The 22,849-nt window shown below is 42.8% G+C and overlaps 1 protein-coding gene across 1 annotated transcript; it reads left to right on the top strand.

Annotated features, from left to right (window-relative positions):
* On the top strand, positions 1-21,950 carry LOC124261322 (amiloride-sensitive sodium channel subunit alpha-like). The gene is made up of 13 exons (XM_046695629.1): positions 1-2,263; positions 2,928-3,344; positions 4,108-4,330; positions 4,690-4,743; positions 8,434-8,532; positions 12,888-13,051; positions 13,387-13,476; positions 13,689-13,815; positions 15,605-15,686; positions 16,092-16,149; positions 17,782-17,864; positions 19,081-19,156; positions 21,150-21,950. Exons 1-13 carry the CDS (start codon positions 2,135-2,137, stop codon positions 21,414-21,416), a joined length of 1,869 nt encoding a protein of 622 aa, XP_046551585.1. The 5' UTR covers positions 1-2,134; the 3' UTR covers positions 21,417-21,950.
* The last annotated feature ends 899 nt before the right edge of the window (positions 21,951-22,849 follow it).

The following is a 22,849-nucleotide window of genomic DNA, read 5'->3' as shown; positions in this document are numbered from 1 at the left end:
TGTGTCAACCAAGTCAGCGATCCTGACCACCCGATCCCGTTAGTCGCTTCTTACGACAAGCAAGGGTTACTGAAGATCAGTAGTCTTACGCGGACCTTCACGAGTATTTTAAAGAGTATGAAATGGGGGTGCCTCATTCTATAAGATAGGGTCATCTACATGTGATCCCCATATGGTTTGAGAAAACTGACGTGTGTTTAACACGGAGTGCATAGTAAGGGTTTGTGTACTTCTTTTATGCCGTGTGCTCTGATCATGGGAATTGATCCTTCCTGGAGGTAACCTTTCCATGCGGGTGTATGCACACCGTGCCCTAGTTGTGAACGACACGCACTGTCTCACAAGAAACGTAAGAAGATTGGCAAATAATAACTTACAGTCTGACTGCATCTAAATTACCTGCCCGACGTTTACTAGACCTGTAGGCCGTCATACGTCGGCCATTCCAGGTAAATACCCTTTACTTCTTCACCATCGTATGAATTGTCACCTTAAAATCAGCTCTCCTATGATGGTCAATAGCTATTGACTTACTTCATCTAGGATTTTGTATTGTCGAAAGAGCTCAGAGGAAGGGAAAATAATTTGTTTCATGGACTTTGAAATGCACTTCATCCCTACACAATGCTAGGGAGGTGGGATGGTGGGATGGTGGCAGACGATATATCCGGGCAATCAGAAAAGCTAACTTGTTTGGTTCAACTAAATCAAGTAGAATGGCCTTCACATGACAATAATTGATGAATATAGAAACACAGAATGGATTTTCCTTTCACGCTCTATCATTTGAATGAACCAATTGTTACAATGGAAGTTTTGTTTGCTGTCTCGGTAAATATTTCGTGTCCCCGAGTAGGTTGTTAGTACGATTACTGATGTAAATTAGGGAGATCAGTCAGTCTCTTTCAACAACCAGGTTGGATGTGCTGCAGCAGTGTTTATACGTGAAGCGTCCAAGTCGCTATGGCAACTACATCTGATATATACATGTACTTGCAACAACACATTATTTCTATTGACCAGATAAAAGGTTAACCTAACTTGGTACTGTCGATGTTTCTTAACAAGAAATGACTAAAAGGTTTAATTGTAATGTAGTCTGTTCAATCACAATGTTAGACAATTTCACAGTCACTCATGCGAGCACTCCCGATACATGCGATATATTTACTTAATTCCTTGGATAATACATTAATGATGGCCGCACTGTGATATAGCATCCCAATGAACTAACAGCATAATCGATGTTAGTGACAAAATTAATGATGTATGGAAGAGCTCGTATCACCGCGTGCTGAATAATCACACTACATCCCCTACCTTTAAAGGTTTATAGTTTTAAAGTGGAGCGTGGAAAGCTAGGAGCGCTACGGCTGCAGTAACGACTCCCTCGGCTGTGACGTGGTCGTGGTTTTCGCGGCTCCGGAAAACATGGCTATCGGACGACTCTGAACAGGGATGTGGCTGCACTCGTGCTGGGCAACCATGAATATTTATCATTAACTCAATATTTTTTGCTGAATATATATATAAATATGCCTCATCATAGTGATATAATCACTACCACAACGTTGCAAGAGATCGCTTTTTGGGTTTCGTGAAATATCTTATACTCTATTTGCGTGTGCGAGGACGATATTAAAACGTGTCGATTAAATTAATAAACTTCAAATTGTACTTCAACACTTCAACAAAATGGATTAACAATGAGGCCTAGATGTATGCTGTACTAACACATGGCATAGATTTCCCGACACAAATCTGAGCTGTTAAATGGAACAAACAGAAATGTTAATCAACAAGTAGGAATATTTGATCAACTAATGTACTGATATTCTTGTCTGAATCATTAGTTGAAACCGGTTAATGTTCAACTTTTGTTAACATAATATTAATAGAGATCTGAGTAAAAGGTTTTTATCAGATTACTGCGGTAGAAACAAAGGCAACCAAGATGTGTCATCACGTTTGTTTGTTATGGTTGCTGTCTGTTTGTAATGATACATCTGGGTAGATTCTGTTTGGCAAATCCCACCAAAGCATTAAAGTCATTCAACGTCTGAACTAATGCGTCACGTGACTCGGTAATTTCACCGAGTGGTATCACCGCGCGCGCAGACATTTGATAGGTCACATGACCTGTCTGTATGAAGTAGGTGATGTTTATAAGGAAGATGTATGGTATTGTAGCACAGACGCAATTGCGTGTGTCATGGACGGCGCTACCTGGGGACAGAAGGTAGCTCGACGCCTCAGCACATCAGTGAGTACCACTATCTGTCTGGTTACAATTACTTCATGCCATCTTCATTTAGCAGTACTGTGGCATAACACTTATTGGTGTCGTAAACTATCATCCGTTGTCAGTTCTGTGGCATGACACTTATGGTTGTCGCTAATTACGACATGCCATCGTCCGTTACCTTGTTGTGTCTGAGGCTAACCACGCAACATGACAGAAGCAAATAGTAGCTAAGGAAGCAATGTTCAAAGTCTGAGAAATCTCAAATTGAGTAATCAGTTTGTAGGTAGTTCAACTCAAGTTTTGTCATGGTTGCGTAACATTGTTTGTATCAAAATATTGATACTGCACTGTATCTCAAGTAGGGATGGCAAACGGTTCCTAATTAAAAAATACAATTAACTTGAATATACATGTTGTTAGTACTTGACGAGGGCGGTAATAAAGACCATATGTCCACCTTTGAAATTCCAATTCTTATTCTTGACACATATGTGTACATTTTTCCATCACATTCTGATTGTCATCTGATTGTTACCGATGCCGTCAGAATTGTCTCCAGAGTTTTAGGATAACAAATACGTATTTCTTTATTTTTTTCGTTTAAGAAATAGTCATTTCTTAGAATGCAGTCTATTGTAGTCTTGGTGGCAGGGTTCCATTTTCATTTGACTCTGTGTTACAGATGTCCGGTTCTTACGATCCTCACTACAAGATGCCAAAGTCAGAAGAGAACTCCGAACCGGAAGAGCGCCCGAAGAAAACGGCCAAATCTGTAACCGCCGAGTTTGCGGACATGACATCGATGATGGGCGTCAACTATATCCATCACTCCCGGAGGCTGTGGTCCAAGGGCATTTGGCTCATTATCGTCCTCGGAGGATGTGCAGCGATGCTCTTCCACCTCTCCTACCTGGGGCAGGTGTACTTTCTTTTCCCAATTCAGACGAAACTTGAGCTTGGTTTCGACAGCTTGTCATTTCCAGCCGTGACCGTATGTAACATCAACCCTATCCGGGTCTCCAAGCTGGCTGAGGCGGGCCCACAGATGCAGGCCCTTATGCAGAATACCAACACTACCAACCTCATCCGGTACCTCAACGTGAGTATGGCATCCCAAATACAGATTCTTACAAACCGAAACATGAGTCTCATTAACCTATTCAGACAATGGCCTACTTTTCAGCAGATCCGAATTTTCTCGTGCGAAAGTGAAAATAGACATCACATACAACTATGGTTACACTGAATTCCAATTCTTTGTTTCATAAGACAATGGTATTTACAAATGAAGTTTAATTTTAAACTTTAATAATATCGTATTTCTATATTTTATGACGAGGTGTAGGCAGCATGACCTTAACTAAGATGTCACAGACTGCCCCTGTTTATTGAGGTCGTAAAATGATTCACAATGCACCTGGCTCACTGGTTACACATGTTAAGTGTTTTTTGCGCTTATTCAGTGTAGTTCTGTAACGCACAATGTGATTGGTATATCAAGTCCCTACCAGACCGCCAAACTTTTCAAGCGGCAGAGCCTCGTTTTAAGAGTTTCACGATTTCCAGGTTTCTGTTTGTCAGTGCTCGCTGTACAACAGAGCACGCTGCACGATATGTTTGCAAGGATTATAAGGAGCGTAGTGTTGCAATATACAAGTGCTTGGATGTATCAAATAATACTGATTATGTATCCAGTTAAATGAATTGGTCTCAAAATTCTGGACTGGTTATTGTACTAAGTTGCGCAATAGGATGGAACCCAGTCAAAAGGAAACGACACTGTTGTGTAATCAATGTTTTGACTTGTTTTCTATTGATGAAGTTTGGGCCTTTATTAACGTGTGTTGTTATATTTTTCCCAGAACACTAATTCAGCTGCAGAACCATCCGTAAGTGGCAGTACCCAAGCATCAGGGACCGGAAGTACCGCAGGATCAGGACCCGGAAGTACCGCAGCATCAGGGGCCGGAAGTACCCAAGCATCAGGGACCGGAAGTACCACAGTATCAGGGACCGGAAGGACCTCAGCATCAGGAACCAGAAGTACCCCAGCCTCAGGACCCGGAAGTAGCCCTCGACCACCAAGTAAGACGTCTATGAAAGTAAATGTCATATACATAACAGAAATATAAGAGGTAAAGCGCTTTCCATAATTATAAGACGTGTCCTTATTTCGACAATTCCACAAGCACGGATGTCTCTCAGTAATGATAATGGGGTGAACGTATCCTGCCACTACTTTAAACAAAAGAGGCATTGAGTTAACCTTTAAAAACCTATCATGAACATATGATACAAGTTTAAATATGGACTAGCAGTGTACATCATTTTTGTCACTGATCACGACAACTATCGTCCCTACGCCTATGTACCGCAACCCCTTAAAACCTTAACTAAGGGCCTTGACTATTGTAACTCCTGATCTTTTACCAATATACCCACAGGCTCTTTGACATCTTCAAACAATACGCCTGCTCCGAAGTGTACTTCAACCAGTTGCTAAAACTCAAGGCTGAAGCTGGGATGAATGTTGACGACATCAAAGGAAAGTTTACTCGGGAAAGTTCAGGTCACCCCTCGTGTCATTCAGTCTTTGGATAGCCTTTCGTCCAGTTTGAATATTTTGTGCGAGATCTGAAGTATGAAGAGATATGGCGGTTTCGCTTGGCTAGGCTTGACCCTTAATGAACGTCAGAAGTTAAGAAATGAAGGAAACATGTATGTTGACCATGTTTAGTGACAAATGGCCCGTAGATGAGAGGAATGTGGTTCGTGTGTGAGTGCTTGATTGCAGTGCAGGGTACAGACGCACACCTAATAGGTAAGGTCGAGGTAGAGCCGGACCGTATGGACAGTGCCCACAATCTGACAACGTGAGGGTCGGAGGTTCGATCCTACGTCTGCGTAATACTTCTGGAGGATGATACAATATGCCATTCCTCGGCCAGTCAGATGGGATGTACTATAGAGGTTCTGGGTGTTAAACTACACCATGGAAAGTCAATACAGTATGCTTACCGTATATCTAGTTTACTACAGTTCCAAGAGGGTGTTACCATAAACCGTCCTCTTAATGTCCACAGGGTGGCTCCGGCAAGCGAAGACGTAAACGTTGGCCCGGACGAATTTAAAGTAAGCGTCACGACTCCTACGTCAACATCTCTGACACCATCAATAGCGACTTCAATGACCAATGGCAAAAACAATCACCAAGAACGACAGAATCTGAAATTGAGCATGAATTTGAAGGCCATATTTTGGTAAGATACCAAGGTAATGCGCACAGCAGACCATCGCCACTGAAAAACTTAAGAACTGCCCTTGTCTAGACCTACTGTATTCTCTGTTTTCCTGTTAAGAGGCTAAACATGTCGTGTCCTTGTATAAATACTCTGTCCCCAACATTTCCCAGACCTAAACGCCTCCTTCCCTCAATACAACATTCTCTTTACTCACTACAGACCTCAACATCTCCTTCCCTCAATACAATATTCCCTTTACTCACTACAATTACCTGAACATCTCCTTCCCTCAATATCTTCCTTACTCCGCTACACCCTGAGACATCTCCTTCCCTCAATACAACATTCCCTCTATTTACTGCAGACCTGAACATCTACTTCCCTCAATACAACATTCCCTCTATTTACTACAGACCTCAACATCTCCTTCCCTCAATACAATATTCCCTTTACTCACTACACACCTGAACATCTCCTTCCCTCAATACAATATTCCCTTTACTCACTACACACCTGAACATCTCCTTCCCTCAATACAATATTCTCTTTACTCACTACAGACCTCAACATCTCCTTCCCTCAATACAATATTCCCTTTACTCACTACAGACCTGAACATCTCCTTCCCTCAATACAATATTCCCTCTATTTACTACAGACCTGAACATCTCCTTCCCTCAATACAATATTCCCTTTACTCACTACACACCTGAACATCTCCTTCCTTCAATACAATATTCTCTTTACTCACTACAGACCTCAACATCTCCTTCCCTCAATACAATATTCTCTTACTCACTACAGACCTGAACATCTCCTTCCCTCAATACAATATTCCCTTCACTCACTACAGACCTCAGCATCTCCTTCCCTCAATACAATGTTATTCCTTTACTCACTAGAGACCTCAACATCTCCTTCCCTCAATACACAACATTCCCTCTGCTTACTACCAGACGGAGACATCTCCTTCCCTCAATGTAACATTCCCTCTGTTTACTACAGACCTCAGCATCTCCTTCCCTCAATGCAATATTCCTTTTACTCACTACAGACCTCAACATCTCCTTCCCTCAATACAATATTCCCTTTACTCACTACAGACCTCAACATCTCCTTCCCTCAATACAATATTCCCTTTACTCACTACACACCTGAACATCTCCTTCCCTCAATACAACATTCCCTCTATTTTGCCAGACCTGAACATCTCCTTCCCTCAATACAACATTCCCTCTATTTACTACAGACCTCAACATCTCCTTCCCTCAATACAATATTCCCTTTACTCACTACAGACCTCAACATCTCCTTCAATGCAATATTCCCACCGCTACTCACTACACCTGAGACATCCTCGCTTCCCTCAATACAACATTCCTCTATTTACTACTGAATATAAACGTATCCAACTGGACACCAGCTGAGGGGATCTTGTGGTGGTTTCGCTGCCGGAAGAACAGTGAAAACAAGTGGTTCTAGGTCACCGAAATAACATCAGACCAGTGGGGATAGGTATAAAGCGCCGCCTTTGACTCGCCTCTTGTGTCGGGTGGCTTTATAAAGGGGACCTCCGTAACATTTATCGATGTTCTGCGGGCTTCGCTAAACGGTCAAAGTCGCCGACAGTGCTGTATCAGGCGATAAAGTACACTTTTGCATGACGTCGCACTATATTGACGCCATTACGCCATTCGCGGCCACCTCGTTATCAAACGTGCCCTTGGTAACCTACGTCACGATGCATGTCGTATGTGTCATTATCTCATAGCACTATGTTTCTTCGGTTTGCAGTTGCGTCATAAACCCAAACATCACTGAGTCGAAAACATTATGTCTATCATTTACGACTTAACACATGTCTCAGCTCGATTCACAATTAAGCTTACCGATACAGCCATGTTCATAACAAAGCTGTGTCTCCACAGTCAGGCCATCCATGGAAGGTCGGGTGACAAGTCCGCTTCGTCTCGATGTTCTAAACTTACGTTAGTAGTAGAAATGCGACGTTTATATTTTGCCCCATATAGTTTACGATAATCACGGACGTAATTATTATAATATAGAAGATCTTTAATCCGAGGCAATGAAGCCGTCATCACACTGTTTAATCGAACGTAAACCGCGATGACACTGTTTATCAGTTGTTTTCCTGGGAACGTGTGTCTTAACGTGGGGAGAAGAAGCGTCAATGGGGTAGCGTCAGTTATCCCTGAACGAGGATTGAATTTAGACGCAGACACCGTCGCTTTCCCGTTTGTTTTCTGCTTTGATTAATCGTGTTTGAGTATTAAGTTGGGCATCTTAGAAAATACAGTTCGCTCTACCCCAGTCTAAGTAAACTTCGTTATTCGTTACACTGCTATACTGTGGAAAAAGCTAGTAAGAGTCGCGTCAGCTAACCTTTCAATTGATGATCAGAACTTACAGCTTATAAATCGCGAAGTTGACATTCGCACGGCTGCCTTTGAACTTTACCTCGAAAGGTTTTGCCCGAACGATTCAATGCTTCCGGTAATGCAGCTGGAGCACGTCGCTGTGAACAGTCGCTGAAATAGCGTTTCCATCAATATTCAGTCGGCTTGGAAGCATGAGGCTAATGGTAACCATATCACCAGAAGCCTAAGCGTGAATCTGCCGTTCAAATATATGTGTTTTATGCGGATTTTCGTTTCTTGAGAGATCAGTGTCAGTGACCGGGAAACAGTAGCCGTTATCTGATTAGTTAAATCCGTTCGACCTTCTCACATTTGATTGCGCAGTCACGTCGCTCAAGGTTAGCTGACCTTCTACTAGGGTTTGTTAGACTCAGTATGGCAGTGTAACGAAAAATACTGAGACTATGTTTACCGAGACTGCTCCACTCCCATGTAAAGGCTTTCAGGGAGAAAGGCATTATGTCTTGTAAGAGTGCTCGACATATTATATCTAACATTTGGTTTTCAGTAACTACCTCATCCACCCTCCGCATGACCTGCGGGAACTGTTTCACCCTGGAGTACCCGGACTTTATCAGCCGGAAGAAGAGTGGACCTGATGATGACGGTGAGTAGCGTGTCAGCTGAGTAAGCGAGGGCACCTGCCATCGATGATCAATGTAACAACGATGACGGTCTGGTGAGTGTGGCGTCGGTCACCGAAATAGCATCAGACCAGTGGGGATAGGTATAAGCGCCGCCTTTGACTCGCCTCTTGTGTCGGGTAACTTTATAAGGGACCTCCCGTAACATTTGCTCGATGTTCTACGAGGCTTCGCTAAACGGTCAAAGTCGCCGACAGTACTGTATCAGGCGATAAAGTACACTTTTTGCATGACGTCACACTATAATGACGCCATTACGCCATTCGCGGCCACCTCGTTATCAAACGTACCCTTGGTAACCTACATCACGATGCATGTCGTATGTCATTATCTCATAGCACTATGTTTCTTCGGTTTGCAGTTGCGTCACTCGGCAAACATCACTGGTGAAAACATTATGTCTATCCTTTACGACTTAACACATGTCTCAGCTCGATTCACAATTAAACACCGATACAGCCATGTTCGCTAACAAAGCCTATGTCCACAGTCCCAGAATGCATCCATGGAAGGTCGGGTGACAAGTCCGCTTCGTCTCGATGTTCTAAACTTACGTTGGTAGTAGAAATGCGACGTTTATATTTGCCCCATATGGTTTACGATAATCACGGACGTAATTATTATAATATAGAGAAGATCTTTAATCCGAACGTAAACCGTCATCACACTGTTTAATCCGAACGTAAACCGCGATGACACTGTTTATCAGTTGTTTTCCTGGGAACGTGTGTCTTAACGTGGGGAGAAGAAGCGTCAATAGAACAGCACGTCAGTTATCCCTGAACGAGGATTGTCAATTTAGACGCAGACACCGTCGCTTTCCCGTTTGTTTTCTGCTTTGATTAATCGTGTTTGAGTATTAAGTTGGGCATCTTAGAAAAGAAATACAGTTCGCTCTACCCCCCAGTCTAAGTAAACTTCGTTATTCGTTACACTGCTATACTGTGGAAAAAGCCTAGTAGAAGGTCGCGTCAACTAACCTTTTCAATTGACCAATCAGAACACAGCTTACCAAATCGCGAAAGTTGACATTCGCACATGCCTTTTGAACTTTTACCTCGAAAAGGTTTTACCCGAACGATTCCAATGCTTCCGAGTAATGCAGCTGGAGCACGTCGCTGTGAACAGTCGCTGAAAATAGCGTTTCCATCAATATTCAGTCAGCTTGCGGAAACATGAGCTAATGGTAACCATATCACCAGAAGCCCCTAAGCGTAGATACTGCCGTTCAAATATATGTGTTTTATGCGGATTTTCGTTTCTTGAGAGATCAGTGTCAGTGACCGGGAAACAGTAGCCGTTATCTGATTGGTTAAATCCGTTCGACCTTCTCGCATTTGATTGCACGGTCACACGTCGCTCAAAGGTTAGCTGACGCGACCTTCTACTAGGGTTTGTTAGACTCAGTATAGCAGTGTAACGAAAAATACTGAGACTATGTTTACCGAGACTGCTCCACTCCCATCATCTTCACTTTCGAAATCTTAGATGGAAATGCAAACTTTTTGTGATCTACTTAATTGTGTCATGTTATATATCAAATTAAAGCTCTGATTACAGGCTTTTCAGAAATATGGTTTATTAGGGATCAGCCTCACCATATTTGTTCTATTTTTTTAAAAAAAACGTTCCGAAAAATATGAAAATCGTTTCCCGACATCCACATGTACATATGTATGAAACGATTATATAGAAATGACCATTCTTCAATTGTGTGAGAATTTTTACATGAAGAAATATTGTGATGAATCTGTACCAACCAATTGTCATTCCAAATACTAATGAAATATAATGAAAGATCAATACTAGTATTTTATATCAACACATTTTCTCCAGGTAAAATGATGAAAAACAAGTCATTTTGTTGATTGAAAGTTATGTGAGAGAGTCGTCTATTACTCAACTTCATAAATGGTATTTCATTAAGAGTGGATCAATATTTGTTTTACAGTTGCATATGATAATTGTCAACAGTTCCGTTGGAGCTTGGGGAAGATCTGCAAGGTTAGGATCCTTTTGCCATCTCTTTTCCATCCTTAATCTGTCAAACTAAGCGGATGGTAATTTCCTTTCAACTCTTGAATCTGAAAGTGAGCCCAGTGACTGACACTTGACTGCTGTTAAGGTTGGTGGACGATTCTTAGGATAAACATGCATCTGGCTTGAGGCTATTTTGTCACAAAAACGTCTGTGAGTAAGTTCAGACTTTCACCTGTTTCTCCATACAGGAGACAAACCATGGCCTTCCCTCCAGCTTGAATGATTTGTTTTGCTGTTCATATTCCATGGATTCTTGATGTCGTACCACAGCCTAAGACAGGATGTATGAACAACAATGCTTCATGCTTCTTCTTGGTTTCATTGATGTTCCAAAATGGAATTCTTTTCAAAGAACTTTTCTTGGGTGTTGACTGCAAGAAGATATCATGCGAGTCCAGATTTGTGTCACCAGCATGTCCGTGTCGTCCCCTATGAGAACTGTTTATGACTGGCATGCCAGTGAAACTGCTGTTTGAAATATCACATCAGCATCACCAGTGGCTTGAACTGTGTCACATCCTTCAGCTTCTAGATAGGAACACATCATCATGATGAACCGTTGTTTGTTCTGAACATTCTTTGATTGTAAAATCATACTCTCATCAAATTTAACCAAATTTAAGTCCACCAGTCCGTCTCATTTGTGTTGTATACTTTGTCCATGAACTTGAGTATCCATTCAACACAACAGTATCTCTGCCATAGTGTCTTTTGACATATGTGCAGTACGTGGCCAAGGTAGAGTATGCAGCAAAGCCCCGCCATCGAGATACATACACAGCAGTAGAAGCTGGACCACGGGAAACACTATAATCAAAAGCCGCGGTGGCTGAGGGGTCTAGGCGTCTGATTTTGTGTGCTGGTGATTAGGTGCTTGACTCTGATGGTGTGGGTTCGATTCCCGGATGGGACTCAACCCAACAAAAGAAAATGTAATCCCAAATATAACATATGTTACAGGCCATCATCTGAAGGTACAACCGAACTGCTTTTGGTGTACAAGTTATGACCAGCTGCTGCAAATAATGGCAATATCTCAGCAATAGACTTTAGGTGCATCTTCCAATTTCCTTATCTTTCAGCTTTAATGAAAATCCTTAAGATATCCACCATGTTCATGTACTGGATCCAACGTTTTGCTGTCCTCATATTGCTAAGCGCACCGTTTTCTTGGTTAACAAGACGGTGAATGCTTTCTAATGTGTTTGAAGAAGATACTTCCCCAACAGTCAAGGATTCACTCACCAGCTCATTTTACAGCACTGTCGCATGTTGAGATCCTCATCATCAGTGGAGGGGAGTGGCGAGGTCGGCTTCATCAGAAGGTTTACGGAAGCTAGGAAGGCTCACATTTAAAGTTCTTGATACCAACAGACCATTGAGAGCTGTGTCTACAAGAAAGTGAGCTCGAATAGCTCTGGCAACAACTTTCCTTGTTAGTATGTGACTAACTGTGCTACTGGCATATATCAGAAGTTCAAACAGAACCGATCCAGACATGATTTTTCCAATGCATCCAAAAAAGCTTATCTGTGTGTGAATTCCTCCAAGCCTTAGGAAGACGTTCTTAAAAACACTTGATGAAGGCTGACTGGAAATTATCATTGTCATTTGGTGTGACATTGTTTTTCATCCACTTTGTGACAGACTGGGGATGGAAAAGAGATGGCAAAAGGATCCTATCCTTGTACTTGATGAAAATGTGTTGATATAAAACATTGATCGTTCGTTCTATTTCATTATTATTTGGAATGACTATTGGTTGATTCATATTCATCACAATATTTCTTTATGTTAAAAATTGTCACACAATTGAAAAATGAATATTTTGGCATAATCGTAGCATACATATACATGTGGATGTCCAGATACGATTTTCATATTTTTCGGAATGTTTTTTTTTAAAAAAAGAACAATATGATGAGACTAATCCTTATTTCTGAATGTATAAATATATTTCTGAAAAGCCTGTAATCTGAGCTTTAATTTGATATATAACATGACACAATTAAGTAAATTACAAAAAAGTTTGCATTTATATCTAAGATTTTGAAAGCGAAGATGACCCCCTTTGACCTTGAGGGTCGAATTTGACCTTGTTCCACCACTGAGATTTTCCTAGACTTTTTATATGTTATAAAGGAATGCTTCAGGGTCTTAAAACAGTTGAAATCATTTCTGTTGCAATTTGTGGTGGGTATTCTCATAAATTGACTGGACTATAAGTATAACTTAGCTATTGGGGGCATGTTTCGTGACTCTTTATATTCTGCCTCAGGTGTTGAGATGGTGTTGTTCCTGGAGAACTACGAATATCTACGTGGTTGGACAAACGGCAATGGCGCTCACCTGGTTGTTCACGACAAGAGCACCGTGCCCCTTCTTGAACAGAACGGGGTTGCAATATCGGGGGGAACAGAGACGTTTATCGGCCTCAAGAGGGTAACCAACTATAGTCCATATACCTCAACATGAACTTCTTACATATCCATAAATTACTAATAAATAAAGGGTTCCGACATGGGCAATAGGTGTGTTAGGTGTGTGTGTGTGTGTGTGTGTGTGTGTGCGTGCGTGCGTGCGTGCGTGCGTGTGCACAATATGGCTAACGTCTATTACCATTGAATATCCAGGCTTGTCCGATGTCACAAATGAGACAGTCCTTTAGGCAGTGTTTTTATAGCTCAGTCCGCTCTCTGGTTAAACTGAACTATTTCCAATTTATACCTGAAATGACTGTACGGCTATATTCACGCTGTAACACCAACTACGTACAGGTAAACATCCAGCGCCTCGGTCGACCCTATGGCTACTGTGATGACGGCATACAGTTCAAGAGGGACTTCAACGTCACATACACACGACAGGTGAGTTGATACAGACTAATCCCCCCAATTCATCATAAATATTTCTCCGATAAAGCTAGTTAAAAATGAACCATTATGGGATCAAGCCATTAGCGGTAGTGCAGTGATGTCAGTAAATCAGGAACCAGTCTGGGAATAGTTAATATCCCCAAATGTTGCTGCCTACCCCCAGAGTGCTTCATCTCGTATCTGTGTTTGTATGCACGTTTCAGGCCTGTCAGGACTACTGCCTCGTGCGCCTCATCGTGAACGCGTGTGGATGCTATGACGGTCGCCAGGGGGATATGAACAGGATATTCCATCTGTCGGACGCCCATAGTGACTGCAAGAATCAGTCAGGTAAAACTGTATATCGAATTGAAGTGAATGATGTTGTACGCCGCAACCCATTAGCTGAAAGCATAGGCAAATACGCATGACATGATCATAATCATTCTAACTATAGTAAATTCAAAGGTCATTTGTCCCACTATGGCGATAAGAATTCTTCTTCTGTGAATGAAGTTACTGTAGATTATGTCCTCAGACAGAGGCATCAATGAATGTGGGTGCGTATTGTCCTCATACAGAGAAATCCATGAAGGCGGGTCGCTGTGTATTGTCCTTGGACAGAGGAATTCATGAAGGCGGTAGTGTATTGTCTTAAGACAGAGGAATCCATGAAGGCGGCAGTGTATGTCCTCAGACTGAGGAATCCATGAAGGTGGTAGTGTATTGTCCTCAGACTGAGGGACCACTGAAGGTGGTAGTGTATTGTCCTCAGACTGAGGAATTCATGAAGGTGGTAGTGTATTGTCCTTAGAAAGAAGAAATCCATGAAGGTGGTAGTGTATTGTCCTCAGACAGAGGAATCCATGAAGGTGGTAGTGTATTGTCCTCAGACTGAGGAACCCATGAAAGTGGTAGTGTATTAGACTCAGACAGAGGAATCCATGAAGGTGGTAGTGTAATGTCCTCAGACTGAGGAATCCATGAAGGTGGTAGTGTATTATACTCAGACAGAGGAATCCATGAAGGCGGTAGTGTGTTGTTCTCAGACAGAGGAATCCATGAAGATGGTAGTGTATTGTCCTCGGACTGAGGAATCCATGAAGGTGATAGTGTATTGTCCTCAAACAGAGGAATCCATGAAGGCGGTAGTGTATTATACTCAGACAGAGGAATCCATGAAGGTGGTAGTGTATTGTCCTCAGACAGAGGAATCCGTGAAGGTGGTAGTGTATTGTCCTCAGACAGAGGAATCCATGAAGGTGGTAGTGTATTGTCCTCAGACCGAGGAATTCATGAAGGTGGTAGTGTATTGTCCTCCAACAGGAATCATTGAGGGTAGTAGTGTATTGTCTTCAGACTGAGGAATCCATGAAGGTGGTAGTGTATTGTCCTCAGACTGAGGAATCCATGAAGGTGGTAGTGTATTTTCCTCATACAGAGGAATCCATGAAGGTGGTAGTGTATTAGACTCAGACAGAGGAATCCATTAAGTTACTAGTCCACAGAGTAAGGGATCTACATCCAAGTTAGTGTATTGTTCTCCAATATTAGGGTCTGTGGACGAGTTAGTGTATTGTTCTCAAACATGAGGGCCTGTAGACGAGGTAGTGTATTGTTCTCCAAAATGAGGGTCTGCATACGAGGTAGTGTATTGTCCATTGACTGACGGACCTACATACGAGGTAGTGTACTGTTCTAAAATATGAGGGTCTGTAGACGAGGTAGTGTATTGTTCTCAAGCATGAGGGTCTGTAGACGAGGTAGTGTAATGTTCTCAAAGATGAGGGTCTGTAGACGAGGTAGTGTATTGTCCATAGGCTGAGGGACCTACATACCAGGTAGTGTATTGTCCATAGACTGAGGGACCTACATACCAGGTAGTGTATTGTTCTCCAACATGAGGGTCTGTATGAGAGGAGTGATATTAACCTTTGGGAAACATTGTTCTGTCAACATGAGGGTCCGTGAGAGAGGGGTGATATTAACCTGTGGGAAACATTGTTCTCCAACATGAGGGTCTGTATGAGAGGAGTGATATTGACCTGTGGGAAACATTTCATCATGATTGTTCCCTTCCAAGAAATGCTCGACACAGTTTTTTACTCGACACTGAGATCCAATATGATTATACACACAGAGATTGAATGCATGGTCAGGGTAAAGAGGAAATACGAGTTTGGCCAGTACTCATCGGATTGCGTGTGCTACAGTCCTTGCACGTGAGTATTCCTTTCCCCTTTGTTTGCATATACTCACCTTCGGTATAAACATTCTGTCAGAACAAAATGCATCATGAATTTCTTGAGCTGGACAGAAAAACCATGGGGCAGGTACGCAATGTCGCCAGGTCGATTTTGTGTAGGTCACCAAAGCGTCATGTCTACTTTCGGAAATCATTCTTGAGATTTCCCAAAAATTATAAATCTCATTTAAAATTGTTAAATATTTCGTATCTAGGGCAAGAATCACATTGAAAATCACTATTCACATCGTGGATAATTTCGCTCACTTTGCTATTTTGTGTGTGTGAAGAATGTCAATCAATCTGCTTCCAATCGCATGTGCAGCCAGCCGATGTGAAATGTTTCTGATGATTGACAATCTTCCATGTCACCCTCTTTCAGCGAATCGACGTTCGTGAAAAGCATCTCCAGCCGACAATGGCCGTCCGTGGAATATGGGGTGAGTGTCTGTCAGATCTTTCCAGCAGCCTCCATCTTGATATAGTCTTGATATGTACTGAGTCAAAAAAGAAACTTCACAAAATGTAATTTGAAAAATAATGAATAATATTTCTCGGATGATACATCTATGTATCCGAAATGGGATCCCTATCTTTCGACTCAAGAAAAACGTTAGCAAAACCCACTCAAACCAATCCATTCGTCGTGCAAATGACGTTAGTGCCAAATCAGGTTTGATCACGTGATCTTCGCATCGAAGTTTTCTTCACATGCACGTGTTTGCCTTGGCCTAAAGAATTGAAAAAAACACTTTCAAACCACAGTTCTAACGGTACTTGAAATGCCACGATTGTCAAATGTGCAACGTGAACGTGCCGTTGGCATGTTGCAAGCGAGAAGATCAGTTATTGACGTCGCAAGAGCAATGGGATGCAGGCGTCGTACTGTATGACTAACGAGGTCGTCTACAACAAACTGGCACCACTTCTGACCGCCCAAGGTCGGGTCGTCCACGTGTGACGTCACGAGCAGAAGACCGTCAAATCGTCCTACGGCACCTACGTGACAGATTTCACGAACCAGGGCTGAGATGTTTAGAGGTCGACTGTCCTCACAGACCATTCGAAATCGGTTGCGGGCTGCCAATCTCCATTCCCGACGTCCATATCGTGGGCCAATATTGACGCCGTTTCATCAACGTCAACGTCTGCTGTGGGCCCAACGTCACCTCCGATGGACCCAGAGAGACTGGAATCGAGTCGTCTTTAGCGATGATCCAGGTTTACCCTCAGATTCGCAGACGGCAGGCATAGAGTCTGGAGACGACGTCGTGAACGGTATGCCGAATGTTGTGTACAGGAAGTCAACAGATTCGGGGGCGGAAGTTGCATGGTGTGGGATGTTTTCTGTGGGAACAACCGTTCCCGACTTCTGGTCATTCGTGGAAACCTCACAACTGCTGCTTACCGCGACCAGGTGCTCACCCCTGAACTCGTTCCTTTCATGGCGGCTCATGGTCTAGGTTTACAGTTCCAGCATGACAATGCTCGGCCGCATACCGCGATGTTGACACGAAATTTCCTTCAAAACGCTGGAATCAACGTCATGGACTGGCCATCGAGGTCCCCTGACCTTAATCCAATAGAGCACGTTTGGGATGCACTTGGGAGAAGGCTTCGTGGTCTTAGGAACCAACCTCAGAATTTGCAGGAACCCATGTTTTGGAACGGCGGTGTAGCCTAATGGAAATGATTATGGCACTGTCAGTGTATCGAGTACATCACACAAATCTCAGCAATGAAATAATAACAATTTAACCATCTTACCATCTCTTGTTCTTTTATAGTGCCCTGAAGAAGGAATGTGAAGTTTCTTTTTTGACTCAGTATATAGATTTCCCTTCAGAACACCAACGTCTACATCAAAAGTGTGGCCTTTACGTAATATTAACTCACTCACTCACTCTCAGTTTTTAGAACGCTTTGCCTAGGTCTTTGGCGCAGCTGCTTGTGCTGCAAAAGAGTTCATTTTGCCTTGCCATGACGTGTTGGTTCAGATCCGGGTGTATCCCAGCAGATCCACAGTTTGTCCAGCTGCTGCCAGATGTTGATTCCACGTTCATCTGTTTCAGCAAGTCCTGGTGGAGGCGATATGTGCTAAGGGGGATGAGGAACACTGCAAGAGACTACGGCGATATGATGGCTACCAGCTGTCGTAAGTACATCGTTGTCCAACTGATTGTTATAGAAAAATAGGATAGTGTCATACACTAACAGGAAAATCGTAACTGTGCTTCATATAAAGTGTTGTGTATGTAGTCATTGAAAAACAAACATATCTCAAATCATTGCAATGATCAATGTTTTATCAAATACATAACCCATAACTGGTGACAGAGCGATATACCCTACAAGAAGGATGTCATATACCTGATGAAAGCGGACAGAGCGACGTGCGCTACAAGAAGGATGGTCATACCTGATGACAGGGGGCAGGGCGACGTACCCTACAAGAAGGATGTCGTCCCTGATGACAGGAGACAGAGCGACAGACCCTACAAGAAGAATGTCATACCTGATGACACGGAACAGAGCGACGTGCCCTTCAAGAGGGATGTCACACCTGAAGACAGGAGATAAAGGGACGTGCCCTACGAGAAGGATGGTCATACCTGATGACAGGGGGCAGGGCGACGTACCCTACAAGAAGGATGTCGTCCCTGATGACAGGAGACAGAGCGACAGACCCTACAAGAAGAATGTCATACCTGATGACACGGAACAGAGCGACGTGCCCTTCAAGAGGGATGTCACACCTGAAGACAGGAGATAGAGGGACGTGCCCTACGAGAAGGATGGTCGTACCTGATGACAGGAGGCAGGGCGACGTACCCTACAAGAGGGATAGTTGTGATACACGTCCATACCATAATAACTACATTTGCCCTACCAAACTGATGTGTACAATTGACGAAAGCAGTCTGATGAAGACGTTGATATATCGGTGTATGTATAAGGTGCAAAATATGACGTACATATGTCTTGTTGGGTTACAATCTTGAATCTTGAAGCTAAGATACGAAACTTGACTATTAAAATCATACTATATCCAGAAATGTTCCCCAGCCATTTAGTGCACACTAGGAACTTCCGTGTGCGATCGATGCATTGTTTCTGATCGGTCTTGCCTTGCTTAATGTTGCTCAGATGATGATTCATATACTGGAGTGAGTGAGTATGGTTTTAAGCAGCTTTTAGCAGTATTTCAGCAATATCAAGGTGAAGGACACCAGGAATGGGCTTCACACATTGTACCCATATGGTTAATCGAACCCGGGTCTTCGGCGTTACGAGCGAATGCTTTAACCACTAGGCTACCCCGCCACCCCTGATACACTGGAACTATTACTAAGATCATGTTTTTTTAACAGACAAAACTTCATAAAACTCAACATATATTACGAAGATCTCAACTACGAAAACATCACTGAGGATGCGGATTATGCGGTAAGCGTTTGTGTTGAACTGTTTTGTCATTGTTGATTATTGGTGAGGCGAGATGACGCGCCTTGGTGGTATGTTGAAATTGCCAATCACGCATGTCATTCACATGCTCTTTATCAATCTTCTACATATTAATTATAGTATCCACTCCATTAGTGGTGTACACTCTGCAGTCACTGTACACCAAGTACCCACATTCTGTCTTATCCCTGTTCACCAAGTACCCTCATTCTATCTTATCCCTGTACACCAAGTACCCACATTCTATCTTGTCCCTGTACACCGAGCACCCACATTCTGTCTTATCCCTATACACCAAGTACCCACATTCTGTCTTATCCCTATACACCAAGTACCCACATTCCATCTTATCCCTGTACACCAAGTACCCACATTCTGTCTTATCCCTATACACCAAGTACCCACATTCCATCTTGTCCCTGTACACCAAGTACCCACATTCTGTCTTATCCCTGTACACCAAGTACCCACATTCTGTCTTATCCCTGTACACCAAGTACCCAAATTCTGTCTTATCCCTATACACCAAGTACCCACATTCCATCTTATCCCTGTACACCAAGTACCCACATTCTGTATTATCCCTGTTCACCAAGTACCCACATTCTATCTTGTCCCTGTACACCAAGTACCCACATTCTGTCGTATCCCTATACACCAAGTACCCACATTCTGTCGTATCCCTGTACACCAAGTACCCACATTCTGTCTTATCCATGTACACCAAGTACCCACATTCAATCTTGTCCCTGTACACCAAGTACCCACATTCTGTCTTATCCCTGTACACCAAGTACCCACATTCTGTCTCATCCCTGTACACCAAGTACCCACATTCCATCTTATCCCTGTACACCAAGTACCCACATTATATCTTGTCCCTGTACACCAAGTACCCACATTCAATCTTATCCCTGTACACCAAGTACCCACATTCTCTCTTATCCCTGTACACCAGTACCCACATTCAATCTTGTCCCTGTACACCAAGTACCCACATTCTGTCTTATCCCTGTACACCAAGTACCCACATTCTGTCTCATCCCTGTACACCAAGTACCCACATTCCATCTTATCCCTGTACACCAAGTACCCACATTATATCTTGTCCCTGTACACCAAGTACCCACATTCAATCTTATCCCTGTACACCAAGTACCCACATTCTCTCTTATCCCTGTACACCAGTACCCACATTCTGTCTTATCCCTGTACACCTAGTACCCACATTCTGTCTTATCCCTATACACCAACTACCCACATGCTATCTTGTCCCTGTACACCAAGTACCCACATTCTGTCTTATCCATGTACACCAAGTACCCACATTCTATCTTGTCCCTGTACACCAAGTACCCACATTCTGTCTTATCCCTGTACACCAAGTACCCACATTCTGTCTTATCCCTGTACACCAAGTACCCACATTCTGTCTTATCCCTATACACCAAGTACCCACATTCTATCTTGTCCCTATACACGAAGTACCCACATATCGATAGCCTTTGTGATATCGGTAATTTTAGTAATCTCCATAGTGTTAGTAATCTCGATACTCTTAGTAATATCGGTTTTCTCAGTAATCACTCTCGGCAGTCTCTCTGGTGTACAGTCTCTCTCGTTCCGCCTGTAACGGTAGTTTCGAACGCTCGGCTTGTCCAAAAGTCATGTGAAAGAGTAGCACGATATCAGACCATATCACCAATACTATTTCTGTTGGAACCATAACTAAGATCCAGACAGGTAAACAGGGGCGGTTCCAGGATTTTGGTGAAAGGGAGTGCAAATACATCATGACGTCCAAAGATTATGGGGAAATGCTCCTCTGGGAATCTCTTTCGAGGGACAGGGGGAAGCGCATACCCTCTCTGGATCCGCCCCTGGGTAAATCGATGATACAAAGTTAGATTTGACTAGATTTTCCTGTCACAGAAATTTGTGTTCCATGTTTGTCATATATTTACTTTACTTCAAGGATGCCCAGTTCCTGTCCGACATCGGTGGGACGCTAGGGTTATGGATTGGCTTGTCTGTCATCAGTGTCTTTGAGATCGGGCAGTTTTTCGGGGAGCTCCTTGGCGTATGCTGCTCAAGCAAGGGCAGCACAGATTCCCGGAAAACGACACCACGCGTGCGCAGTGAGCCATCCACGGACAGGCCACGTTACCCAGACAACCCGCCTCGCTCTGAGTACGGTCGTAAGCAAAATGGCGACTACCTTGGGAGCTATGGCTACAAGTAGCACCCGACCCAGACGTGTTCGGATCTTTAAAAGAAGATAATGCCACCTTGAAACGTAAAGTCCAAATCTGGGTTCACAGGTTTAGTTACATTTGGTCACTGTGGAGGTCGATTCCCAACACAGGTACAATATGAAGCTCATTTCCCGTTGTGATAGTGCTGGAATTGTGACTTAAGATCAAACACACTCACTGATTCAAACATTTCTTCAGACATTGGGAAAGTTTCAGATACAATGCTCTAGTTGAAGATTTTATTCAGCTTCCTGTAATTCTGGTAGAGAACACTTTACCCGATTCCCTCAAACAGCAACTGTGCACACCGGGAATATTCTTTATCCAACTCAAATCCTTATGGATTTCGCTGTTTGTTGTCTCGGGAGTATAAATTGGAGTCTGGATTTTGGAGAGTTACATTGAGATCACACCATTCACTTGTGCCACCAGACTGTCAGATTCACTTTAGCTGCATATATGTCATGTTCATATCTGTGACAAGCAAACCACTAGTGCAATAAACAATGGACGCACACGGACCAGTGTATCGCTGTTTTTACCTGTTTATCTACTTCCTCAATGGTATTGCTTGCTCCAAATACTAATATTTATATAATATCACAACGCACAACCACGCGCTCCCACATGTAAAATTCAGTGTGAGTTTAACGTACGACCACGACCCAAACGAGTGGCTATATACTGTACGTACACCCACCCAATGGATGCACATATATACCTCACAGAGAGCACCTCAACGTACATTGACTAAAGACCAACGCTTTGAAACGATTGTATTTCAGCAATCAAGATCACTTTACGCATTTTCAAATTTTACACATTCTGTCCTTTTGTCAATTTCTGACGATTACGATGATGTAAAATAAATAGTCTTTCACATTTTTTTATTATTTACACCAGGTTTGGACTAAGTTGCACGAGTAATTTGTCTTAAAATGGGTAACATCACGTCAGCTACTACACGAGTTACCTCCCTTCCACTGCGAACTGGCTGCCTGTTCCGCCTCCGCTGATGGACTCCTATTACATAAAGCCAACTTGTAAAGAACATGTGTGATATCGATGCATATAAAAACACACTTAGTTTCGCAGTTACAATTCCTTCCTAGGATATATCAATATATAAACCCATTTAACCATCTGTAATGTCATCGATTTTTCAGAATTGCTCTTTTAATGAAGTAATAGTTTTTATCGTGACCTGCCTTTTCGAAAGATGGCAAAAATAATCGATAAATCGTCTAATTACTCTCATTTCTCATCGACATTATGATAAAACTGATCACAACTTAATATTTGATAAATGACTGGACAGCCCATTACCTTGTCCCTTCAGCTTGTCGTGTAGGATATCTCAAGTCGTAATTATGGCTGCGTTCGCTTTTGATGGCTTATCCGTTGTGTATCAGCCGTCGCT

The sequence above is a fragment of the Haliotis rubra genome, unplaced genomic scaffold (assembly GCF_003918875.1).
Source record: "Haliotis rubra isolate DU_JTF1 unplaced genomic scaffold, ASM391887v1 Scf796, whole genome shotgun sequence".
NCBI lineage: Eukaryota > Metazoa > Mollusca > Gastropoda > Lepetellida > Haliotidae > Haliotis > Haliotis rubra.
This window is presented reverse-complemented; position numbering and strand designations above follow the sequence as displayed.